The 24,089-nt window shown below is 37.8% G+C and overlaps 1 protein-coding gene across 2 annotated transcripts in view; it reads left to right on the top strand.

Annotated features, from left to right (window-relative positions):
* The first annotated feature begins 13,986 nt into the window (after positions 1–13,986).
* Positions 13,987–24,089, top strand: part of cpa6 (carboxypeptidase A6) — a 31,688-nt gene continuing 21,585 nt past the window's right edge. Inside the window, exons 1-2 of one of the 2 annotated variants that reach the window (XM_034297874.2) lie at positions 13,987–14,289; positions 23,555–23,630. In XM_034297874.2, the coding sequence (XP_034153765.2) occupies positions 14,186–14,289; positions 23,555–23,630 (180 nt within the window). In that variant the 5' untranslated portion in view covers positions 13,987–14,185. The remainder of the gene's footprint in view (positions 14,290–23,554; positions 23,631–24,089) is intronic. The other variant, XM_026938123.3, reaches the window with a different exon arrangement.

Genomic DNA, 24,089 nt, shown 5'->3' with positions numbered 1-24,089 from the left:
CCATTACATTCCCACACTTTCCCACACTCCAACTGCACCTCAGCACTCTCTCTCTCTCTCTCTCTCTCTCTCTCTCACACACACACACACACACACACACACACACACGCACACACTGGCCTCCTTCTCCCAACTAGGCTATGAATGACATCTAGCTATAGACAATGGAGTGGGAGAAGGTTTCTCAAAGTTATGTGAGGTTTTCTTTGCAATGGAAATGTGCAATGCTTACATAAATTATTACAGGCTACAGAAAAAAATCTAACATTTTTAAATATTCTTCAATATAATGTATAAATATAAAATATTATAAACGCTTCCTCACTGTAATCTAATATTATGAACTCTTCCTAAATATAATCAAACATTATGAACTTTTCCTTAATACATTCTAGAGTTACTAACTCTTCCTCAGTGTATTCTAATGTTATGAACTCTTTACCAATATACAGTAATATTATAAACGCTTCTTCAGTATAAAGTAATGTTTTAAACTCTTCACTTTACTTTTGTTTGTGTAAAGCTGCTTTGAGACCTTTGTAAAAAAAAAAGCGCTATACAAATAAAAATGAATTGACTTGAATTGAATGTAACCTAACATTATGTACTCTTCTTAAATATAATCTAACACTGAACTCTTCCTCAATAAAATCTAACATTATGAACGCTTCCTAAACATAATCCAGCATTATGCACACTTCCTCAGTATAATCAATGAACCCGTCCTCAAACATAGTCTAACATTATAATCTGTTTCTCAACATAATCCAATGTTATTGACTCTTCCTCAGTGTAATCTAACATTATGAACTGTTTCTCAACATAACCCAACAAAGTGAATACTTCCTCAACATAATCTAACATTTTGAACTATTCCTCAGCATAATCCATCATTATAAACTCTTCCTCAATGTAATCTAACATTGTGAACTGTTAGATTCACAATTTCTCAACATAATCCATCATAAACTCTTCCTCTTCTAGGAAGAGTTCTCTATATAATCAAATGTTGAGAACTCTTCCTAAATATAATCGAACATTCTGAATTCTTCCTTGGTATAATCTAAGATTATGAACTCTTCAACAGTATATGCAGAGTTGGGTCACCATGAGCCACCAGAACAGCTTATACTGGAGGAATGAATATTTCCCATATAATGGTGTCTAGCACATCACTCTAAAATCTCTCAGAGGCGGGATGAGATCTGGCAAGTGCGAAGGCCATATTATATGATTTACAGAATTTTTCTCATCATCAAACCATTCGGTAAGCCTCCGTGCACTGTGGATGGGGGGCGGGGTCATCCTGGAAGAGCCCACTCTGATCAGTTTAGAAATGTTTCATCATAAGATAAAGGTGATCAGTAAAATAAACAAATACCCCCTGTAGCATAACAGCCAGCCGTCTGTAGAAGCATGTTAACGTGGGCAAATTTTGGATATAAAAACATTGTGTTGAAATTCACAAGACATTTTTGTTACGTATCCCATGAATTCTATAGAAGGAATATATGTGAAATCATAATCATGGAGCAGAGTGGCTTTGTTGCAAAAAATACTAAAAGAAACCTATTGCATCATCCCATCATCTCAACAAGGCAGACATGTAGCTGTTCTGCTACATTAAGCCTAATCTTCTCCGTCATGCCATTTCTTCTAAACATCGCTCTCAGTTACTTTGAAGTGCACAACTCATGCCCACTTGTGAACCAACGGAGCGTGAAACTGGCTATCAGTAGAAGAAATAGACTGCAGTGATGTTCAACATTCACAGTAATTCAGCCTGATAGAACATGCGATAGAACATAATTAGTCTTTTATGACTCTGAATGCTACAGTGCATTTTTAATAATAGAATAGCGTTCTTATTTGCACAATGCATTACCCTGAAAAATAATTAGGCCCCAGTGACTGCTTTCCCATGGACTTTTATTTGACTAAACTGACTGAAATCCAATTGTACAGCTCCACAGGGGGGAATCAGGCTCTCGTTGCTGAATCATGGGCTGCCTGCTGACTCCAGTGTTTGCACTGCTTAATGTGGGCCAAATTAAAATAACCCAGTATATCAGCAAAGTTAAATATATGTTACTGCATGGTCATTAACTCGTGGTGACTAATCCTTCAGGCCCATTAGAGAACATTTCCAGTCCTATTCTGTGGTGTTAATAATATAACAAAATAATATCTAAAATTATTATGTTATACTGTTATTATTACGTCATATTATTCATTCATTCACCTTCATTAACCACTTTATCCTGGTCAGAGTCCTGGTGGAAACAAAGCCTATTCCCAGAGCACTGGGTGCGAGGTGGAAATACACTTTAAAGGGAACGCCAGTCAATCACAATCACACACACACGCACACACATTCACACTCTCATTCACACCTTACCCTAGCCAATCCACAAACTGGCATGTTTTTGGGAGGTGGGAGGAAACTGGAGAACCGAGAGGAAACTCACGAAGAAGCAAGGAGAACTTAACACAGACATTAATACAAGTTCATCATACCAGGGACCCTGAAGCTGTGAGGTGGCATTTTCACATATACACTGTTACAAAAGAAGGTCAGAACTCAAGCTTCTAGATTTCTTCAGTTTTAGGGTTGTCCCTCTCAGAGAACCCTTAAAGCTTCTATGTAGAAGCTTTAAGCAAATTGTTTCCATATCAGAAATACTTCCAAGAAGAACCCTTTTAATAACATTTAAACATAAAAAAATCCTTGAAGAACCTCTTTTCTTGGTGTATTTTATTAAAAACAAGTGAGAACAGTGTCTGTGTGGATGGAAGTGGTGTAGGAGAAGAGGAGAGCGGTAGTTGGGAACTAAACATTCTTTGTTGGACACTGCCCTCTAATGCCTACTAATATTAACACATTCAATTACACAGACAGGTGACAAATTAAAGGAGAAAACACTAGCTCTGTTCTACTATGGGGGGCATTTATTTATTTTGCTGGCATGCTTTGACTCCTTTTGTCCCCTTAGAGGGAAGCGTCACTGCAAGTCAATACAGTATTCTTCAGACTGGTCAAATTTATCCCATGATCGAACCTTTCTGTTCTGATGGGAGTGGTCTGTTCCAGGATGACTCCGCCCCCACTCACAGTGCAGAAGGGCCCATGGTTTGATGAGGATGAAATGATCAAATGCTATGGCCTTTACACTCACAAGATCTCAACCCAGTGGAAGATTATATTAAATTAGAGTAAATTATATTATCTGTCATTTGGCATCTGTAATCATTTTTATTTTATTCAGTTATATTTTAGTATGAGTTATTAAAAGAAAACTCCACCTTAAACACAATAAATATATTTATATTGAAATATTTGTGATGAGTTTAGCTATTCTGGTGCAAACTTTTTGGGTGGTGCTGTGTTTTTGTTATTCATGTGAGAATTTACTGGTTTTGAACCTGATCAGTGTGTACAGTTGAGGAGGTGAGAGAGCTGGACAAACTGGAGGACTAAAGCGCTGCTGCACCTGTTCTCTGGGATCACTACGATCAGGTAAGTGTATGGTAATGTAGGAAATTTCTAACCAAAGAGAAAATAGACCAACATGACAATGAAAGAAGTTCAAACCCAAAGACAGAATTTCATTACAAAATAAAGATGCTACTGAAGATCACATCATAATTATTATTATGATATACAAGGGTTCAGGGTGAAGTTTTACTTTAATGACTTGTCCTTTGGAGAATTATGAAGTATACTGTATATTCGAGTGCAAGCTTGCTTCTTTAACTGTCCAATAGATGGCGCAAATGTCTTCCCCATCACAATGAAAGTGTTGGGGTTTAAAGACAATACTGTACATACTGTATGAATGACTTATACAAGAATTGTAATTTTATAAAAATGTGCATTATTTCAGGACAAAAACCTGTTTTTAATTATTTGTATAATTTAAACACCACAATCACAAACTGAAAAAATGTCACTGTATTTATCATTAAGCAGTGCATTTACAGCAGAATATCATACTTTCATAGCACAACAAAAATCTCAACAATCTATATACTGAATAATGCAAAAGCAAAGTCACTCAGATAAAGTGTATTAAACTGTATCTTCTGGGGTCCATATATACACACTCCGATTTCCTCCCCCAGCCCAAAGACATGTGCTGTAGGCTTATTGGCATTTCCAAATTGGCCGTAGAGTGTGAGTGTGTGTGTGACTGTGCCTGAGATGGACTGGCATCCTGTCCAGGGTGTCCCCCGCCTTGTGCCCCGAGTCCCCTGGGATAGGCTCCAGGTTAGGATAGGCGTAGGATAAGCGGTACAGAGAATGGATGGAGATGGGGTCCAAAAGTCTGAGACTACATTGAAATTCTGTTTTGTTTTGTTTTTTTGTTTTTTTTTTTCATTTATGACTGGAAATAAATTAATACTTTTCACTCAAGTTATTGCTGATAATATAATTTGTAATTAAACATTTATATTACATTTGTAAAGCTTGCAAAATAGAAGCATTTTCTTTAGTGGTAAGAGACTTTTGGACTCCACTGTATATTCCATGAATAGCTTTTATATTGTATTTGATAATGATACAGTAAAATTGTATCATTGATGTCAAATCATGTGATGCATGTGATCAGAATAGATGACAGACATAGATCAACCATTAATAATTGATAACCACACTCTTTACAAGATGGTCAAATCTAGAACCTTTAATGTTTCCACAGTTGTCTCTTGCTTGTTCTATCAAAAACAACCCAGTCTACAACCCTTTTCGGAAACAAAGAACGCTTAAATGTACAAAAGACCCTCTGAAGAACTCTATTGCTTAGCGTGTAGTGAAAAAAAAAACATGTAGTGTAGTGAACAAAAGGGTTAAGGTACATAAATTGACCCTAAGGACCACTTTTAAGCCTTTAGGGTTTGTACTTTGGGGAACAAACCTGTAATATACAAACCTATACACTAGGTCTTTATTCTGACAGTGTGGCTTCTATGAAGTGCTGTGGTTTGTTGGCACAATCGAGTTTAAAAAAGCATAGTCAGTGGATGGCTTTGAGGCTTATATTTCATTAGGACCAGTCATTTCTGATTGTTTCTTTCTTCCCCACAAATGAAACATGTCAGTTTGTCAGATCCAGGCCGATTTTATTCTTACTAGAACTTTCTTTATGGACAAATATGGTTAATATAGCCAATAATTACATGTGATTAGCATTACACATAAATTAGACCATATATAGGGTATAAGTACAGTTCCTGTGGTAGGAAATGACAGTGTATATCTTTCTTAAGAACCAGTGATTAGGAGCTGTTAGATGTAAAAGCTGTAGTTTTCTCAATTCTTTGGGTCCATAATTACTAAGACACTTACAGGAGAACATGTTTAAAAGTCTCGCATTTCTTTTATCCTTTGTTGTTTTTCTAATATTCACCCTAAACAATCCTATCAAAAAGTCTGAGAGAACAAAACTGGATGTTGCTGGATGTTTAAAAGATTCCTTATTACTTTTTGCTAGCTAGCAAGATGGATATGCTAGATAGTGATTTTGTAGTTCTGTCAAACTCTTAACAGCACACTGGAGAAAATATCTGTGGTAAAGTAATTCATTAGAAAGAACTGAAATTGTTAGAAATTGTTGGTCGTCATGATTTAATGTACAGAACCAACATGGTTTCTAAAGGATACATAGCATTAGTGTTAGTTAGCATCCTCTAGAATGCTAATATCACTGTAAGCAGCTGTAGTGGCATTATTGAGCTCAAACGAATAGCATTTATGTATTTTCAGAAAACTGCAACATGATATATTTGATACATTGGTTACAGTATTTTCTAGTTTTTCAATTATACAGCAGCCATGCCTGCACACTCCTCAATGTCAATGCATTTTTGACTTGACGGAATTGGAACAAGGCCCTCCTTTATAGTGAAGGGGTAAAAAATGGAAAATAATGGAAGATCTGAAATACAGCTGAGGCACAGCATGACCCGCATTTATGACAGATAGAGTGCAGCTTTGATGCGGGTGTGTTTCAGGTGCACATTTCCGTTGCTTCATTCCAACACACATCTCACGGCAGTAGTGTAAGTAACTGCAGGGCTAGAGTTCTGTCAAATTACATCCCATACTTTAGCAAAGAAGTGGGGGAAGAAGGCTGTATATGAAACATATGTTCTTCCTGAGGACTATGGATCGAGTAGTTACTCAGATTTCCAGTCAAGACTAGAAATACAGTATATACATGTGGGCATGAAATGCGCACTGATTTGAGGGCATAAATTTGTGGGTATTCATCTTACATACTATGTGTGTCACAGAAGGCATCATACATAATTATTTATAAGTAAAACACTAAATAATGAATGCAAAAGAGCTTTATACAAATATATAAATAAATAATAAGTAATGTGTAGCGTTCTTGTTTCATTGATCCTGAGCTCAGGTTACGGTCTGTGTGGAGTTTCGCATGTTCTCCTCATGTCCATGTGGGGTTTCTCCAGTTTCCTCACACCGCCCAAAACCATGCATTTAGGTATTGGCGACTCTATAGCTCCTAGCTGTGAATGTGTATATGCATGGCATCCCATCCAGGGTGTATTCCCACATCTGTGTTTTAATCTTGTCTAGTTTACGCCTGTTTGCTGATCACTTGACCTTCTGCCTGCATCACATTTCTGAATATTGCCTAGCCCTTTGGTTTGTCTTCTACATTTGTTTAAATGAAACCAGAAAACCTGCACTTACATCTGTTTGTCCGCTTCATGACAAACTGCTCTTTTTATTCTGGAGGGCACTTGATATCTGCATCCACACAGTTGCTATTTGAAAAATGCATATAAAGGCTCCCCTAAAAGTCTATGAGCAGAGTTTAAAATACACCACTTAGTCAGTGATGTTATACTCTCCAGTTGTATGCCAATACTTTTAGTGCTTATTTTAATTCTTTTGTACAGCTGTTTTTTATTTTGAACAGAAAGAGCACTAATCCAGCACTATATACAAAGCAGACACTGAATAAAAGTCTTGTAAATAAAATTGGAAACATTCTTGCATAGTTGTATTTTGCACAGTGACATTATCAATTGTCAAATCTTTCCTTGTTACAGGAAGAGATGAAACCCAGATTTAGAACTGTCAATCATTTATTTAGTCTTTTTGTTTTTTAAAAAAATCAATGAATGAACATTAAGGTATGTAAAATGTTATAGTCTTTTCCATGTAATAGATTTCATTCTCTGTCAAAAGACCAACCAGGTTAGTGAGCATTCATTGGTATTCAGAGTATCCAAGAAAGCAAATGAGCAAATGCTGTATCCTGGCCCGCATTTACCATTTCATCTTGCCCTCATACTGCGATGGAATGATGGTGATGAACTCATCCAAATCTGGCTGCCAGTACACAGCTACAGCTCAACCCTGATGAAACCGTATCTCCAGCATGATGCAGACCAGAACGTGCAGCTGGGCCACTTTCAGCGCTAAACTGAAATGCTTTAGATGTGGTTGGTTGTGTTTGGACCCAAATGCTGTCAAAATGTGACTGCTTACAGTTTGTCCGCTTATGTTTCCCCCCAACATACTTGTTAAAACTTGCCCTTATGTGCCTACACTCACCCTTATTTGTCTTAAAATCACCTGCTATATACAGAATAAAACACAATAAGATAAGCAATCAGTGACAAGGTAGTGTGATGTATTTACTATAACAGAAGTCCCATTGTGTTTTATTTCTCTTGTTCAACAGCAAATTTCCAATGATCACAATTTTTAATTTATTAATGAACAACATATCATACTTTTAAACCATTTATAGTTACATTTATTCACTTTGAACTTTCCTGAAACAAGTTAGTTCCTGTTTCCGCTTGTAATAGCAGCATAAACAGTCGTTCCTTCATCACTTCTTCATAAGCCTCTATTTTTTCCTCTGTCTTGAAGATGAAAATGCAGCTTGACATGCACTTGAGTCCTCCATCCTGAAATTTTTCTGTGTTGGAAAGCTTAAATTTACACTGACACTGGAGACTCCTTCCTTAATTGCTAAATAAACATCTCCTTACAAAAAAAACCCTTCATTCCATATCAACAATAATGCATTTTTATTTGTTAAATAACAATATTTTTAACATGAGTGTCCTTCATAAAAGTGCCTGTGAATTAGCTTTTATTATAGAAACAATTTAGAACAAAACTTATTAGTACAAGCGCATTAATATACAGTAAACCTGTGATCTGAATTACAGCCAGCACTACTGTCAGAGCTGTTATTAGAAAATTCATCACCTTCTGAACAGATTCAGATTTGAGAATTCAACAGTACGGTGGTATCAATTGGAAATAATAAGGGTGAAAGCGTACACTCTTGTGGAACCCCAGTAATGATCCTGAGCTTAAACTAACATACTTTTGCCTGCCCGTGAGGAAAGTATTAAGCCACAGGAACACTAATTAATTCAGCCTCATGTTTTGCAGTTTCTTTAAAAAGACACACCATGAGCGTCCAGTAATTTGAGCTCAACTCGAGAACTGTTTAATATTGTTCTCATCAGTGCTTTTACTGTCGCACATTGAAATCAACACTTCACATTTAGTAAACACACTCTGATAATGTGCCTTGTTGAAACACAGGAAGGTGGACAGGATCATATATACCCTATAAAGAGCAAAGGAAAGGGGGCCTGGAGAAAGGGGATATGATCAGTTCATCTACAGCACCTTGGAAAAAGCTTAATCGGAGCCTTTTAGATCTGAGGAGCAAGCTTTGAAGTCTCCCACAGGCAGATGATTTAATACCTCCTATAACAAAAGTGTTCTGTCTGGAGTTCAGCGCTGTAACACAATAGCTACACAGAGAGACTTCACAAATGTCGCCATGAAACCCAACTGCTTTACATGCTGGGAGTGTGGGAGAGTGTCCAAACATGTTGCTTTGGGTCCCATTAAGGAGCTCTGTGACTCTGTTGAATGCTGCTGGTTCTTAATTGGTGCCGGCGAATCAGATAATGACAGAAGACCTGCAGCAGGACGACGAGAGGGGACAGGAAGTCTGTAATAATCTGTCTGGGCGAGGCTGAACTTCACGTGCACTTCTTGTTTCATTTCCTGCCACCATGACCTTCCTCAGTCCTAATCCACTCCATGCTCATTTAATCCATCCCAGACCCCGCATGCTCCACGTGCACTTCACAGCAGAAACAAAGCTCATAAATCAGCAGTAAGCTGTCTGAACAAATCGCCTGGTGACATTAGCTATCCATGGAGAGCCCCTGCAATTGAAATCTTTCCATTGTTTCACACGACTTCACCACATTTTATGCACAAGATTTTTTTTATCTCTTTACTGCAGGGCTTCTCCTGCTGGTTCCCATTTGTGAACTTTAGACAGAGCTCCATTGTGGTTCTGATACATCAGGCAGTAAAATGTAAAAGATTGCACATCTCACCATGTTTAATGTCTAGGAAGAATGGGTTGCCAGCCTGAGAAAAGAAAGGGCTCAAGAGGAAAGACATTGATCATCCTTACTAACAAAGGCAAAATGAAGAGCAATAAAAGAGTTTACACAGACAGCATGCATTCGTTTGAGCAAACAAGAGCATCTGCTGTTCAACCATCAAGTTATCTGCTTTGCCTTCAAAGTACTGCTCTATAGGGATATTATATACTGTACAGTACATATGCTCCTCTGTTGTACAGTGTCTTGCCTAATGCTAACTATTCACCCCTCTTGAGCTTTTCCACATGTGATATGAAAATTGGGGGTTGATACTGGATTTATATCCCTGTATTAAGTGTGGAATAAAACATGACATGGCATGCTGTTATAGGAAAATAATGTAGGACAGGCTGATGCAGTGTGGTGTGGTGTGGCATGACCTGTTTAATCATCTTATACCCCAGCAATTTTCCCAGCTATTATCTGTATTAATTAAAGAACGAAACATAATTTTTATCAATTTATTGTGGTGGAATGCCCACGAACTAAGTGAGTTCCTGTTATCGCTTATGTTATAGCAGCTATAAACAGTCCTTCCCTCTCAGCCTCGCATTTTTTCTCACGCTTGAAGATAATAAGACAAAAAAAATTTTTCTTTTCATGTTACAGAGAAACCAGAAACGCACAAAGTCCTTTAAATTTATTCCATAAACAAACGTCTCTTTACAGAAAGCGTCAATGATGATATGTTGTTGTTTTTTTTTAATCTGCTGTTATATATTTTAAAGCTGCTTATAAAAAAATTATGACCACTTTCTTACCAATCAGATTTAAAAATTCAGCGGAGCTGTGGCTTGGTGTTCTACATAGTTACATGCAGTACACTGACATTATATCGTATGTGTGTTTTGTTAATCATAATTTTGTTGGTCCACTTTCATCTTAGTCTGAGGAAACCTAAAGAAAAAGTCAGACGTAGTCCAAACCTCACATCTCAGAACAGCCGTGTTTGTTTAAAGGAAATTTCAGAGGCCGTCCATGGAAACTGATCAATTCAAAATACTCAAGTACTGCCACAGTACGGTCCACTCCATGCTCAGGTCCTGGTGCTCTGTTTATGTAAGCACATTTTTCCATCCTGCCACAAACCATGGACAGGATACGTGCAGTAGCTTGTGAATATGCTCCTGTGTTCCTGACTGTATGTGTCTACTCACAAACACCTCGGGTCATTTAGCTTCAGGACTCGGCTCTACTACAGCTCGGAGGCAGCAAAAACATGTTAGAGAGCGGTTTCGAAAAGGTCGAGAGGTTTTATGAACGTACCACAATGCTGCAAAATGCTGAAATTTACAAAGTTGATAGCTAATAGTTCCATGTGTCTTAGTTTTAGTGGTAGTTTAGTTCTTTACCACTCCTTGTCCAAGATCTCCCACTTGTCTAGCTTTCTGTTCTTTTCTACCTTCTGAGACAGTATCTGATGAGTCTACTAAAAACAGTCTGATTACGTAGCTCAGGTGAGCTCAGCAATAACTTAATGATAATGATACACTCTTACCTGCATTACCTCACCCAGGTGAGGAGTGATGTGGTAGTTTGATATTTTTGTGCTTTCTCTGCACTGAATTACATCATCTAAAATTTTAGGAGGAGAAATACTAGTATATTTGTTCTGTTTAAATGCTATCTGCTTTGCCATTATCACTAGATTAGATCTCATACACAATGACGTAAGATGCTCCAATTTTGTAATCAGGTCAAATGAATCCCTATCATCTTATTAAATGTTGCCAAATTGATCTAATTTCAGTTATACCATAGCGTAGTGGAATTCTGAACTTCTGATTGGTCAGAAGGTGCTGATGTAATTCCAGCAGCAAGGCAAATCCCAGGTTTATATTAATGCACATGTTCTAATATATTATCATTACTATAGTAACAGCTCATTCACAGGAACTTGTATGGTGCATGCTCACGTAATCTAAGTCTAACAATAAGAGGATTAGAAATGTGACAAAGAAAACCGTATGTAAGGAGATTTAGCATTTTCTCCAGTGAAGGATTCTCCAGTGTCAGTAGTAAAGCTGTAACTTTAAGAGAAAGAAAAAAGAGGTGGTGAAGGAACGACTGTTTATAGCTGTGTGATATAGTATACAAATATATTCCGACAAAGTTGTGAGTCACTGATATGTTGCAGGATCAAAGTCCAGGATTTCCACAGGAAAAAAAAAAGGAAATGCCTAATGAATTACTGTAATGCCTTTTACAGAATATACGCCCTCATTCCATTTACCTTTGACCTATTTGGATGAATAAATACGTGGGTGAAAGTAGAAAGCCACTGATTTATCGCTGAAGATGTTTGTGCTCTAGAGAGAGAACATAATTTATAAGCTTATTATCAAATACCAGTTGCTGTTGTTTATATCTAGAAGGCACCAATCTGTTTCATACATTAAGTGCCTTAAGCAAGAGGCAAAAGGAGTAGCATTTCTGCCCTTGGTGGATGCTGGCACCATCTGGGCACCATGCTGTCATGCCGGCGTGTGTTTTAGCCACTCATTTGTTGCACAAGCAATTGAGTGTAAAACAGGTGGTGTGCTGTTGACACAGAGCAAAGCATGTGAAAAATGTGCGGCTGCCGTTCAGACATAAAGCCTGCGAGTCAGACTTTTAATCTCGCCGCTCTCTCATAAATACAGGAACCTTTGCAGGCATGTAGAGACTGAGAAGTCACAAGGAGGCTTCTATTAGAGAATCCATTGACAGTGACGTGCAAATCAAATGCTTGACAAATGGATGCAGAGAGAAATGAAGAAGACATATTGTATGGTAAACATACAACATATACAGTAATACCGGTTACAGTTGTTTACAATGTCTACATTTTAGTATAAGAAAATCTAAATTAACAATTAGGTAAATATTTTTTTACAGTAAATAAAATAGTTCTACTCCATGCAAAACACAGATCAAGTTGTGGTTCTATTGTGCTTTCTGATAATCTGCATCCTCCATCCTAACTCCATGCTTAAGTGTTATTGAGTTTGAAAGACAGTGCCAGTATGAAACAGTGGATCTGTGTTGAAGCAGATTTTACATAGTTTTGATCATATTTTATGTAATGAATGCATGTCATATTATTAACACAACACAGATCATAGAATTTAACAAAGGACCCAGAGCTGGCTGCTATGATATTTGATATTTGCCAGGTCCCAGATAACTCCTGAGCTCAGGATCTGTGTGTCAGTGTGTAGCTTCACATGTTCTTCTCATATTTGGTTTGGGTTTCCTCTTGGTTCTCTGGTATCCTCCCACCTGCCAAAACATACCGGTGGAATGGTCACTCTAAATTGTCTCTTGCTGGAAGTGAGTGTGTGAAAGTGTGTGCATGGCGCCCCATGATTTCAGCAAATTTCAGCAAACTGCTGAAAAAGTTAATGCTGGTTATGATAGAAAGGTGTCAGAACACAGTGCATCACAGCTTGCTGCCTCTGGGGCTGCGTAGCCGCAGACCGGTCAGAGTGCCCATGCTGACCCCTGTCCACCACCGAAAGCACCTACAATGGACACGTGAGCATCAGAACTGGACCATGGAGCAATGGAAGAACGTGGCCTGGTCTGATGAATCATGTTTTCTTTTATATCATTTGGACGGCCAGGTGTGTGTGCTTTGCTCACCTGGGGAAGAGATGGTACCAGGATGCACTATGGGAAGAAGGTAAGCCAACAGAGGCAGTGTGAAGCTCTGGGCAATGTTCTGCTGGGAAACCTTGAGTCCTGGCATTCATGTGAATGTTACTTTGACACGTACCACATACCTAAACATTGTTGCAGACCAAGTACGCCCCTTCATGGCAACGGTATTCCTTAATGACAGTGGCCTCTTTCAGCAGGATAATGCACCCTGCCACACTGCAAAAATTGTTCAGGAATGGTTTGAGGAACATAACAAAGAGTTCAAGGTGTTGACTTGGCCTTCAAATTCCCCCGATCTCAATCCGATTGAGTATCTGTGGGATGTGTTGGACAAACAAGTCCGGTTCATGGAGGCCTCACCTCGCAACTTACAGGAGTTAAAGGATCTGTTGCTAACGTCTCGGTGCCAGATACCACAGCACACCTTCAGAGGTCTTGTGGAGTCCATGCCTTGATGGGTCAGAGCTGTTTTGGCAGCACAAGGGGGACTGTTTAATTATATATATATATGTGTGTGTGTGTGTGTGTGTGTGTGTGTGTGTCTGTATCTAGATAGATTTAGGACACTAAGAACTAAGAAAAACATTTGCATAGCTAATTAATTTTCATTTCCCATATTTATAAAAGGATGGCTGATCTGATTGGTGATTGAATGTGTATGGGTAAATATGTCAGAGTGTGTGTGTGTGTGTGTTGATTGGTGATTAAATGTGTATGGGAAAATTTGCCAGTGTGTAAGTGTGTGTGTGTGTTATTTTTTCCTCTCAAAGGAAACACAAAACAGATACACTTCTCTAAGGCAAAGCTAATCGGTCCAATCTGGCAACCCCGTTATATAGCGCTCATGCCCAAAACGGGACACTGGGTCACGTGGTGCGAGTCGCACGCGCTTTAAAAGTCGAGATGAGCGCGCGATGTTCCCCACCTGAGCGATTTCACACCTCAGCAGCGCGAGCAGGAGCCAGACAGCGCCAGAGCAGGGAGCGTCTCCTCTCCTCCCTCCACGAGGATGTGGAGAATGTGAAGAACCTGCAGCAACGCGCTTTCCTTTTTCCCTCTTTATTACTTTAACATGGCATCGGGAGTTAAGAGCGCGTGCGCTGCTGCGCTTCTCCTCGCGTGGATTGTGCTTTCTAATCCCGCGAGCGCCTACCTCTACAACAACCGCTATGTCGGGTGAGTGAAGCTGATTCATTCATTCATTCATTCATTCACTCCTTCAGTCATTTCTCTCCTTTGAAACTAAGTACATATGGGATGGAATGAGTGTTTTTTTTTGTTTGTTTGTTTGTTTTTAGCCAACTCTTCTCTCAGCTCGTCTCCATGGAAACAACGCCAGCCTAAAGAGATGTAAACACTGAGTCGACTCCCATTTCGATTCCAGTGTAGTGCAGCTCGGGAGTCGATTCCAAGAGTCGAATCCACAAAATCAATTTACTTTATTCCAAAAACTAAGCCACAGCAGAGGACATCTGTTGGATGTTATTAAATAATCTGCAATATTAATGAAATAATTCAACACATACATAACACACTATTATGATAGGAGTAATTATGTATAATTATGATAGTATAATTATGACTGATGGTAGGAAAAACAAAGATTCTTGCCACAATAACATCATTATAATTATCTACTCCTGAGCATTCTCTCTAGCAAACTGATGATAGTTTTACTGTATGTTTTTTAGTCATACATTTGACATTTTAGGCTGTTTTCTCAAATTAATACAGAATTTCCTACTTTCTCATGAGTCGAATCATGTTCATTGTGTGTGAATCGATTGTCTTTTTTCAATGTCAGGAATTATAATTATAATTAAACCAACTGAGGATCTAATTTGACAGATTAATCTGAGATTTAATCTGTCAAAATACATCAAAACAATCCGCAAAGAAAGTGTATGCCATAAACTGTCTGCATATATCTGAACGCTGTGTCAAAAAGTACTTTAAACCTTATTTATTTGTCTAATTACAATCATAGTAATATATTATTTGTTGTGGTAATATGCAAAATAATTTCAGCCAATAAATATAGCCTACATGCAACTAAAGAAATGACTTGAATATTTCTGAATACACGTTATGCAGCTGAAAGATTCTGAGTGCAAGCTGCATGTTTTTTTATGCAAGAATCCTCACAATACTGCACATGTGAAAACTTCTGTGCATGCATAATTCATCAGTATTTTGCCAGCATTAATTATTTCCAATCAGATGTATTGGAAATAGCATTTAAACTGCTAAAATGTAGGTTTAATTCATGTTTGTCCCATCCAAATTGTAATTAAGCTATATCTAATGACACGAAATATCTATCAAGCAAAATATCAGCCGTTTTTTCCCAAGCTCATTTCCCTTTATGATTTAGCTCTAGGAACAACGTCTTGATAGACTCAGTCCCAAAGTTGCCAGAAGACCTATTATAATCTAACAGAATTGGCAAAGGAAAGAACAGGCTGGTTGATTTCACGTAGACTGTTGTTTGATTGTTAGTGATTTCTGCAGAGCTAGTCTTAACATTCATTTGGTCGCGTTCCAGTTTGCAGATGGTTTATTGGGAATTGAGGCGGGTTTTAAACCACGAGTGTGATGGAAACAGACAATCTGGGAACTCTGAACCAGCCCTGAATCTAGATAATAGTACCCAGTGTTCATGAGAATAGGATATTAAATGTTGGATCCCTTCCTCACGCTAAAGACGTCCCTGATTGTGTCTTGATGGTGATTCTCAGTCATTTCGGGTTGCGTTTCTAATCAAGGTTTTACCACAGCAATGTTAACGTTTCAATTCTGATTGGTCAGAAGCTATTGATTAATTTTTTAAAAACGGCAGCTCTGACAGTAGTTCCAAGGCAAATCAGAGAAATGAAGAATTTGAGCTGCTTGCGTGATTGAGACGTCATGTCGTGTACTGGTGAACGTCCCAAAACAGTTGGAATATTGCCAATCAAATATTTTCTAGTCAACATAAATCTCCGTATGTTCACTCACTAACAAGATACAATTTTCACTTTTTCCTCCGTGTTTGTATTTCTTGCATTCCCCCTGACTCTCAGTAGGCTAACTGAGCCTTATTGAGCTTCACGTGCATTTTTGTGCATAATTTCTTCCAATTTTAGTAATGTAATTTAAAAAATAATAATAATAAATAAAAAATTTAGAAAAAACTCTCCTTTTCCAGCTGTTAGGAAGTAATTAGGAGTAGAAGTGAGAGCAGTAGGAAATGTTCCACTGATAAAGTAAACACAGAGACAGCTGATGTGACATTTCAAACACGCACTCCTCAAATGCCAAATAGCTCCCGGTGTATTTTCTTGTTGTTGGTCAAACAAAAGGAGACACAAGGTATCAAGGAGAAAACGTATGGATTAGGCATGTGCTAATAATTGGTATATGATTAGGTCTCAGAGGTCACAAAGCAGCTTTACAGAAAAGATTTAAATCCCTAATGAACAAGTCATAGGTGACCAGTGGCAAGGGAAAACCTCCTGAGACTGCATGAGGAAGAAACCTCGAGAGAAACTCAAAGGGGAACTCGTCCTCTTCTTGGTGACACCAGAGAGCGCAATTATCAGTCATTCTCTTCTATAACTGTAGAAAGTCAAACAGTACTAAGTGTGGTGAAAAGATGTTCAATGAGCGTCACAGCAGAAGTTCTTAGCTAGTGAGATTACACGCTGTTTTCACGCTTAAGAAATCAGTAAATTCAGCAATACAGGAGGTCAAGGCCTTTCATTTACTGTAGTGATCTTTAGCGAATTACTGAATATGGATTAGTCACTGAAAAATATGCTTTAAGACAAATAAATCGATGATGAGCTTGTACATTAAGGGGTTAAAACATAATAATTTATTTAATACAACATTGTAAAACATGGTAAATAGGCAATTATAGTAATGTTATAGTGAAAATTTTATATTAGCGGAATATATTAGAAGTAAATTATGTCAACTAAATAATGCCACCGATCCTGACATGTGCTCCAGTGTCAGATGAAGGACAAGCAAGCTGATCAACACAGTTTCCTCTCCGAAAAACTTCTTTCCATAAATGTCTCCTCTCCTAAAACTAAGCTCCTGGCTTTTGTGAAAAGGATTCCTGCTTTCCTGTGTCACAGCATGGAAGAATGACAGAACAAAAAGAGCAAAGGCACAATGCACGCTGTAAATCACACCAAGGTGTGAAGAACCGCTAAAGATCGTAAGGTTGTAACAGCTGAGTGAGAGGTACGATATCGCAGCTGATAAGTGAAAAGTGCATTTCAGATGGGACAGATTTTATCTCAGGAACACAAACTTTACATAAAAATGCTGCCTACCTACTCAGACAAAAGTTCTGTACAGGTAGAAATTTTGTTCCCTAAAATACCAAACAATGAAAACTTAATTGTACAACAGCTACAATTATGTAGCTTAAATTATATTCAACTAGAGTTAGGTGAAAAACACCATCCCAGTGACAGTGCCTAAAAATATTAACTGTAGACAGTAGGTGTGTAAAGCAATGACATAATCTGTATTTGTTTAGTATGGTAAATATCCATATCTGTATTCGTAGTAGGCGTGGCCTAAACCTGATGTAGTTGTTGTTGTTGCTGTTGTTTTAATAAAATGTGAACCCGATCACTAGGACACACAGCATGGCCCATGAATTCTGGCTCTGACAGTTCCTCAACCTCAGCTACATCCCGTGAGTTCATAACTGGTCTAGATTTTAATTTTTTAAATATAATTTCTTCGTACCTACCTACAATATTTTCTAATGAATTTAGTTTGTTCTCTTCCTCAAACTATAAACAAACTAGTTGCCTAATTTAAGGGCTGTGACTCTGACCAGGTAGTTATGAATGAAGGAAACCTTGTAAATGCATCATTCTGTGAATCTATTTGGCAAGATTTGGAGAAAAAAGCGAATAGTACGCCTCCTGTTCGCGTCTGTATTTGCGTCTGTCTTAGAACGTATTATCTATTTGTATTCAGTTACATCCCTAGTAGGCAGACGGATGTCATTTTAATTGCATATGATAACAATGTTGTATGTTACATATCATGGTATATCATATAACCAACTATCAGCTCGTGCCTAGCATGGATGTTTTAATTATGTGTGAAAATAAAACCACAGCGTTCTATGTGACCGCTGACGTTGACGAGACAAGTATAGACATGATGAATAAAACTTGTAGGAATGCCTGTCTTTCTTTCCCTGTCATGTGTGTTTGTATACGCTGTTGATTTAGGTTTGCGGTTTGTAAAGGTCGTGTGGCAGCTTACGTGCTTGAACTCTGGAGTGAATTCCAGTAGGGAAGACTATTGTGCTGCAGATTAACATGCTTTTACCTTTCAGAGGGGGTGAAAAAGGCCAAGTGGGACTGTGAGCCATCACAGCCTAGGGTTACATTTTAATATCTAAATTGACAGACGCTGTGGTTGGGGTTGCTCCTTTTTTTAGAGAACAGAGCTGAACAACACAAAGATACACTGTGTGTGTGTGTGTGTGTGTGTGTGTGTGTGTGTGTGTGAGACTGTACTTAAATGGTAGACAGGAACTTGTATGGCGGATGGCCACCATACAACAAATTTTTTGGAAGGAGTCTCCAGTGTCAGTAGCAAGAAACAAAGCTGTCAAAGGCCACAGAATGTCAAGAACATATTCATACAAGATTCTACAAACATGACCCCACAAATATGTATGTAATGTGAGGTGTGCGCTACTTGGCAGTCAGCTGGTGCCAGCAATTGTCTGACAGTGTTACATGTTTGTATCTTGAAGTCAAGGGTTGAACACAATGAGCATGTTTGTTGAATGCTTACTACGGCGTAGCTTTCTTTAAAATAATAATAATAATAATAAAATAAAAAAAAAAAACAGATAGTCAGATAGCTAGTGCTGGAGAGGTAACACCAACTAAGCAAACTTAGCTGAGTTAGCTGACTAACATAAACTGACTAATATATACAAGCTAACCTGAGAAGCTAGGCAATTTAGTAACAAGATAGCCAACATTAACCTAATTCTAGCTATCTTGCCAGGCTATTCATATGATATAATATTTAGCCTAATATGTCACCCTTATCCAGAGCAGTACTTTGTAGCCTCTATCAATAAAAAAAATCTTTTTATGCTAGCTCTCTAGATCAGGCGCTAAGAAGACAATTGGCTAGCTGTATAATACTTAGCCTAACATTAGCTAGGATAAGATAAGATAAGATAAGATAAGATAAGATAAGATAAGATAAGATACTTAAACAAGCCTAAACAAAGCACTGTAATAATGTTAGTCAGCTAAGTTGGTTACTGTTAAATCTCCAGCAGTAGCTATTTGACCTAGTTAGCCAATAGTAGGTGAAATAATAGTATATTATGTGAATAGCCGGATTGTCCAGCAATGTAGCTAGAATTAGCCTAAAAATTACATTCAGCTATGTTCTAGCCTAGCTACTAGGCTATCTAACATTAAGCTAGCTCTTATAGTGTACAAATAAATCCAGTAGCCAAAAATTGATGTGATGGTCCTTATTCTCCCAGGATAATGCTTAGCATGTGTAAAAATCCACCATAAATTAGAACTATTGTCTCTTTTAGCTAATTAGCATTTAAGCCTATAAGTCATTTATCCCTGCTTGTTTAGAGGCTGTTTGCATTGTCTTTATTGAAGCTTAATCAATTTGAGTGTCCGTAGGATCAGTGACTAGAATTTCACTTATCTTCTGCCTGGGAAATGAGATATCGTCTCTCTACAGGTATGAGCTGTCATCACACCCTGCAGGTTCTCTAAAAAAAAAAAAATACCATTAATACCATTCCAACCACACCGCTTCACACACGTCAGCCCAGCACAAAGGAAACACTATAGGTGTGACATCATGGAGCAATCTCCGCTGCTCACAGCGCTGCAGGGACACGCCATCCAAGCTGTATATTAGAGAAGAAAATGCTGATTCTCTCGCAGAGCACAAGAGCAGCTTTGACTTGCAGCATTCTTATTACCTACTTGCTAAAATTAGACGACTGTGTTCAGTGATGCAAATGGCGTCATTGTCTGCAGTTGCTGATCCTCCAACCTTTGTCATGGACCATGTAGGTGTCAGCCAAACCATAAAGACCATCTTTCATCTCCTCTTTGCCTGGAAGCGCTGATATTGCTCTCTAATAACAAAGACATGTAAAGAACTGTCGATAGTTATTTGAGATTTGCAGGCTGATCTGATCAAAGGAAAGTGTAAAATGAGTCATTGCAGGTCGAGCGGCACACTTTTGTGAGCTAGGACAGCTGGATGAAGGTTTTGTTTTTTGCCAAATCTAGGAACACACAGGATTACACTTACAAAACGGCCCTTTAGAGCTCACTATTTTACTAGTGCTAGTAGTATGTAGTAGGAGACTATTTAAAGGTGCAATAGTCAATTATTTTTTATTTATTACTTGTACAAATAACCTGAAAAAAATATTGGTTTAAGGCATGACCTCAGGACAAATGGCTGAGAAAACCCATTTGGAAAACTGACTTCTGGTCCGGAATGCTTGTTAGTGTATGGATGGGCCTCCTGTCAATCATTTTATACACATTCTACAGGCCACTGTAGATTCTGCTGTTGGAGATTTGTGAACATGGGTGGGAATGGAGGGGGGCGGGGTAGGCTCAAGGAACGAAATAAATAAATAAATTATTCAAACGTCAACCCAACCTATATAACTGTTAGAGACCTAATCTTAATTTAAAAAAAAATTGACTAGTATTACCTAATGCACATTTTTTAAAAAAAAAACGATCCTCAGGTACCGCTACTCCTGGTCAGGGTTGTCGTGGATCAAAGGAACACTGGCCATGAGGTGGGAATACACCATGGACGTGATGCCTGTTACACCCATCTTTCACACCTGGGGCAATTTAGAGTCTCCAATCCACCTACCTTGTGTTTTTGAGAAGTAGAAGGAAACCTGAGAACCCATAGGAAATCCATGTGGACAAAGGGATAACACACAAAACTCTACATAAACAGTAACCAGCTCCGTCCCTGGAATGCTACATATTACACAGAATTTCAGTTTCTTAAAAACGTTTAGTATTTGCATGCATTTGAATATTAATAAGCCTGTAATTATTTTTTGCCATTCACAGAAAACACAGTTAGGCTTTAGATTCACTACATGTGCTCACTGCATAGGGTAAGACAAAATAGTGTTCTAGGATGTGTGAACTTCACTATATACACAGTAGAACACCACTGGGAAATAGGAAATAGCCAAATGTAATGATATTAAAGTACAAGAATAAAAAATCTCCCAAATAAAACTATGTTTTAAAAGTACAATTTATTAACAAAGTTATTTAAATCTACAGTGGGGTTGAAAAGTTTGAGACCACTAATGAAAGTGTTTTCATTTTGCATTCTGTTCTAATTTAATACAATTAAATCACTCACTGAAAATTATATTATTAGTGAAAAGTAGATTCTTAGAAACATTTACATGAATTTCAGAATTTCTTAATATGTCTTAGTATGCTGACATGGACTCTTTTGTACAAAAGAGTTAACATGGTCAATATCACAAATTTGCTTAAATTTTAATAATTGTGACCTAGAATATAGAATATTCAATATATTTAACTTTTTTCAGCTGAGTTCTTATATCTTACTTCGAAAATGTCTCTGTTGTCACAGATAGTTTGATTCCCTGTTTAACTTATTAAATATGCATGAAATGCATACATGGGAATCATATTCTGGGTGGTAGGCATTTGGCATCATCGTGTGTCTAATGTGCATATCCTGTGATTGGATTTCGCAAGAAAATACTAGGTAATACTAAGCTGTCAGAAAATGTGCTACACTTTGTCGATTACACACACGGGGGTGAGGGAATCTGAGATCACATTGAAATCGTTTTTTTTTTTTTTTTTTTTTAAATTTAAAATAAACAAAGTTTTAGAACTGTAAAAAAAAATGAAAACAAATAATGGAAATAAGTTTGTAAGGTTCATGTGGTTTGTTTAAAAGTTGGTCAAGAGTTCAGTTTGAATTAGTTAATGCCAAGTAAACAAGATACCCTCACCATTTCACCAGTGGACTATGGGAAAAGCCTTTTTCAAATATTTTGTTTGAAAAAAGTCTGTTTTGTTGTGGTGCCATTTTTATAATGAGCATCATACAAAAACATCTCATCGTCTGTGGTAGCAATGTAGGACAAATGGCCTCTTCCTGTGAAAGTAGTTGGTTCTTGACTACTCTGAGTCATCGGACTCTAGCAATAGCTCGAATCTGGCTTTTAGGACTATTTATCAGTGAACTCCACTTGTTTATAAGTACACAATAGCCCACTTCACTTCCTGTAAGAAACTTCCATTTGTATGCACTCTAACATAGTCTGAATACAGTGTGAATGCACTGCCAGGAATTTCCCTGCAGTTCATGCTATACATTTTTACCACAGTGATAATTCAATTATTGAACAATCCTGTGCTACAAGTCTGTCTTTTTATGACTCTGGTAGGAAGCTTGTAAAACAAGGTCATTAAAATAGACTCCGGCGCTAACTGTCTTCACAACAATTTCTAACTAATTATAGATCTTAACTAAGGTTTCCTTCTTCCGCCTTTTGTTTCATCCCTGCATGTCTCAGTTGTCAAGCTAGCATCATACATGTCATTGGTAGTGTCACAAAAGTCAGACTGAGAGTCACGTCCACATGTTTACACATCCAAAAATCGAATTTCAGTAATCCAGCGAATATTGGAAGCCTGTATTTGGACTATGAGAGTCTCAGCATGCTTTAATTGATCGTGTCTTGAGCTGACTAAAAGTCCAATACTTTATGACCATAATTATAGTCTAAGTGTGTGAACACTGGGCAGACAGTGAATCGACCGTGATTAAGCCAGTGACTGTCGTGTGATTTGTTCATATGACGTCTGTGGGGAAATCCTTGGGCCTGATTCAGGTTTAAATAGATGATTAACCTCATAAAACCTACACTATTGTTTAGATAAAATACCTCAACAGTGTGGTCTAGGGTAGAAGGCAGTAGTGACATTTAAATATCTTTAGCTGCATACATACATATTCCTCATCCACATTATACCTGGGTGTTTTTTATTCTTAAGTTAAGAATCAGTCTGAAGTCAAATGTTGCAGTGATCAATTTGTACACAAAAGGTTGTGAGTTCAAATCCTAGGACTGCCAAAGAGCTTGGTTGAGTCCTTGAGTTAGTCCCTGAGGTTGAACTGTCTGAATAGTGTGCTTGGATAGGCTTCATTTATAGGTCACATTGGATAAAAGAGATAACAGGTTTTCTTTACTGAAATATTAAGATACAGGAGTTTTTGAATGTTCGAATGTAACTTTGACTCATTAACAAAACGTGTCCCGTGTTTACTTCTAATGTTTAATTCTTGTGTGACCCTATTTTCAGTAACCTTGTTTTTATTGCAGTGATCAGGTTCTGAGAATAATTCCCAGCAGTCCCGGGGAGCTCCATTATCTCAAACAGCTTTTTCAGAACATGACGGTGAGTCATTTTTATTTTATCATTAACACCTCCAATTTGTAAGTGCAGCACACAATGTGAGGTGTGTTTCATGTATGCTATGCGACTTTGCCTTGCTTATTTGTTGGATAATTCTCAAAGCAGTTGATGGATATGTTATAAAGGTGCCAGTCTGTAGAAATTTTCGTTTTACTGTTTAACAGTCATATAAATCTGCAGTTATAAATAAATAGCATAGAATCACCTACCATTAATCTTTCAACTGTTGTTATGACAAAATGGTGTTAAAGACCGCACTAAAAAGTGGAGAATCGATCACTAGGTTTGCTTTACTGATTTATCAGAATACACTAAATATAAAATAATACTGAAAACCAATTTGAGGGAAGTGGTGGACACAATATGAACTCATTCCAGTACAGAAAGAGGCAATTTGACTGATATGGCAGATGACCAAGCACACGCCTTTTCCTGTAGACC

The sequence above is a fragment of the Pangasianodon hypophthalmus genome, chromosome 22 (genome assembly GCF_027358585.1).
Source record: "Pangasianodon hypophthalmus isolate fPanHyp1 chromosome 22, fPanHyp1.pri, whole genome shotgun sequence".
Lineage (NCBI taxonomy): Eukaryota > Metazoa > Chordata > Actinopteri > Siluriformes > Pangasiidae > Pangasianodon > Pangasianodon hypophthalmus.
The sequence above is the reverse complement of the archived record's forward strand: the minus strand, read 5'-3'. Positions and strand labels throughout refer to the sequence as shown.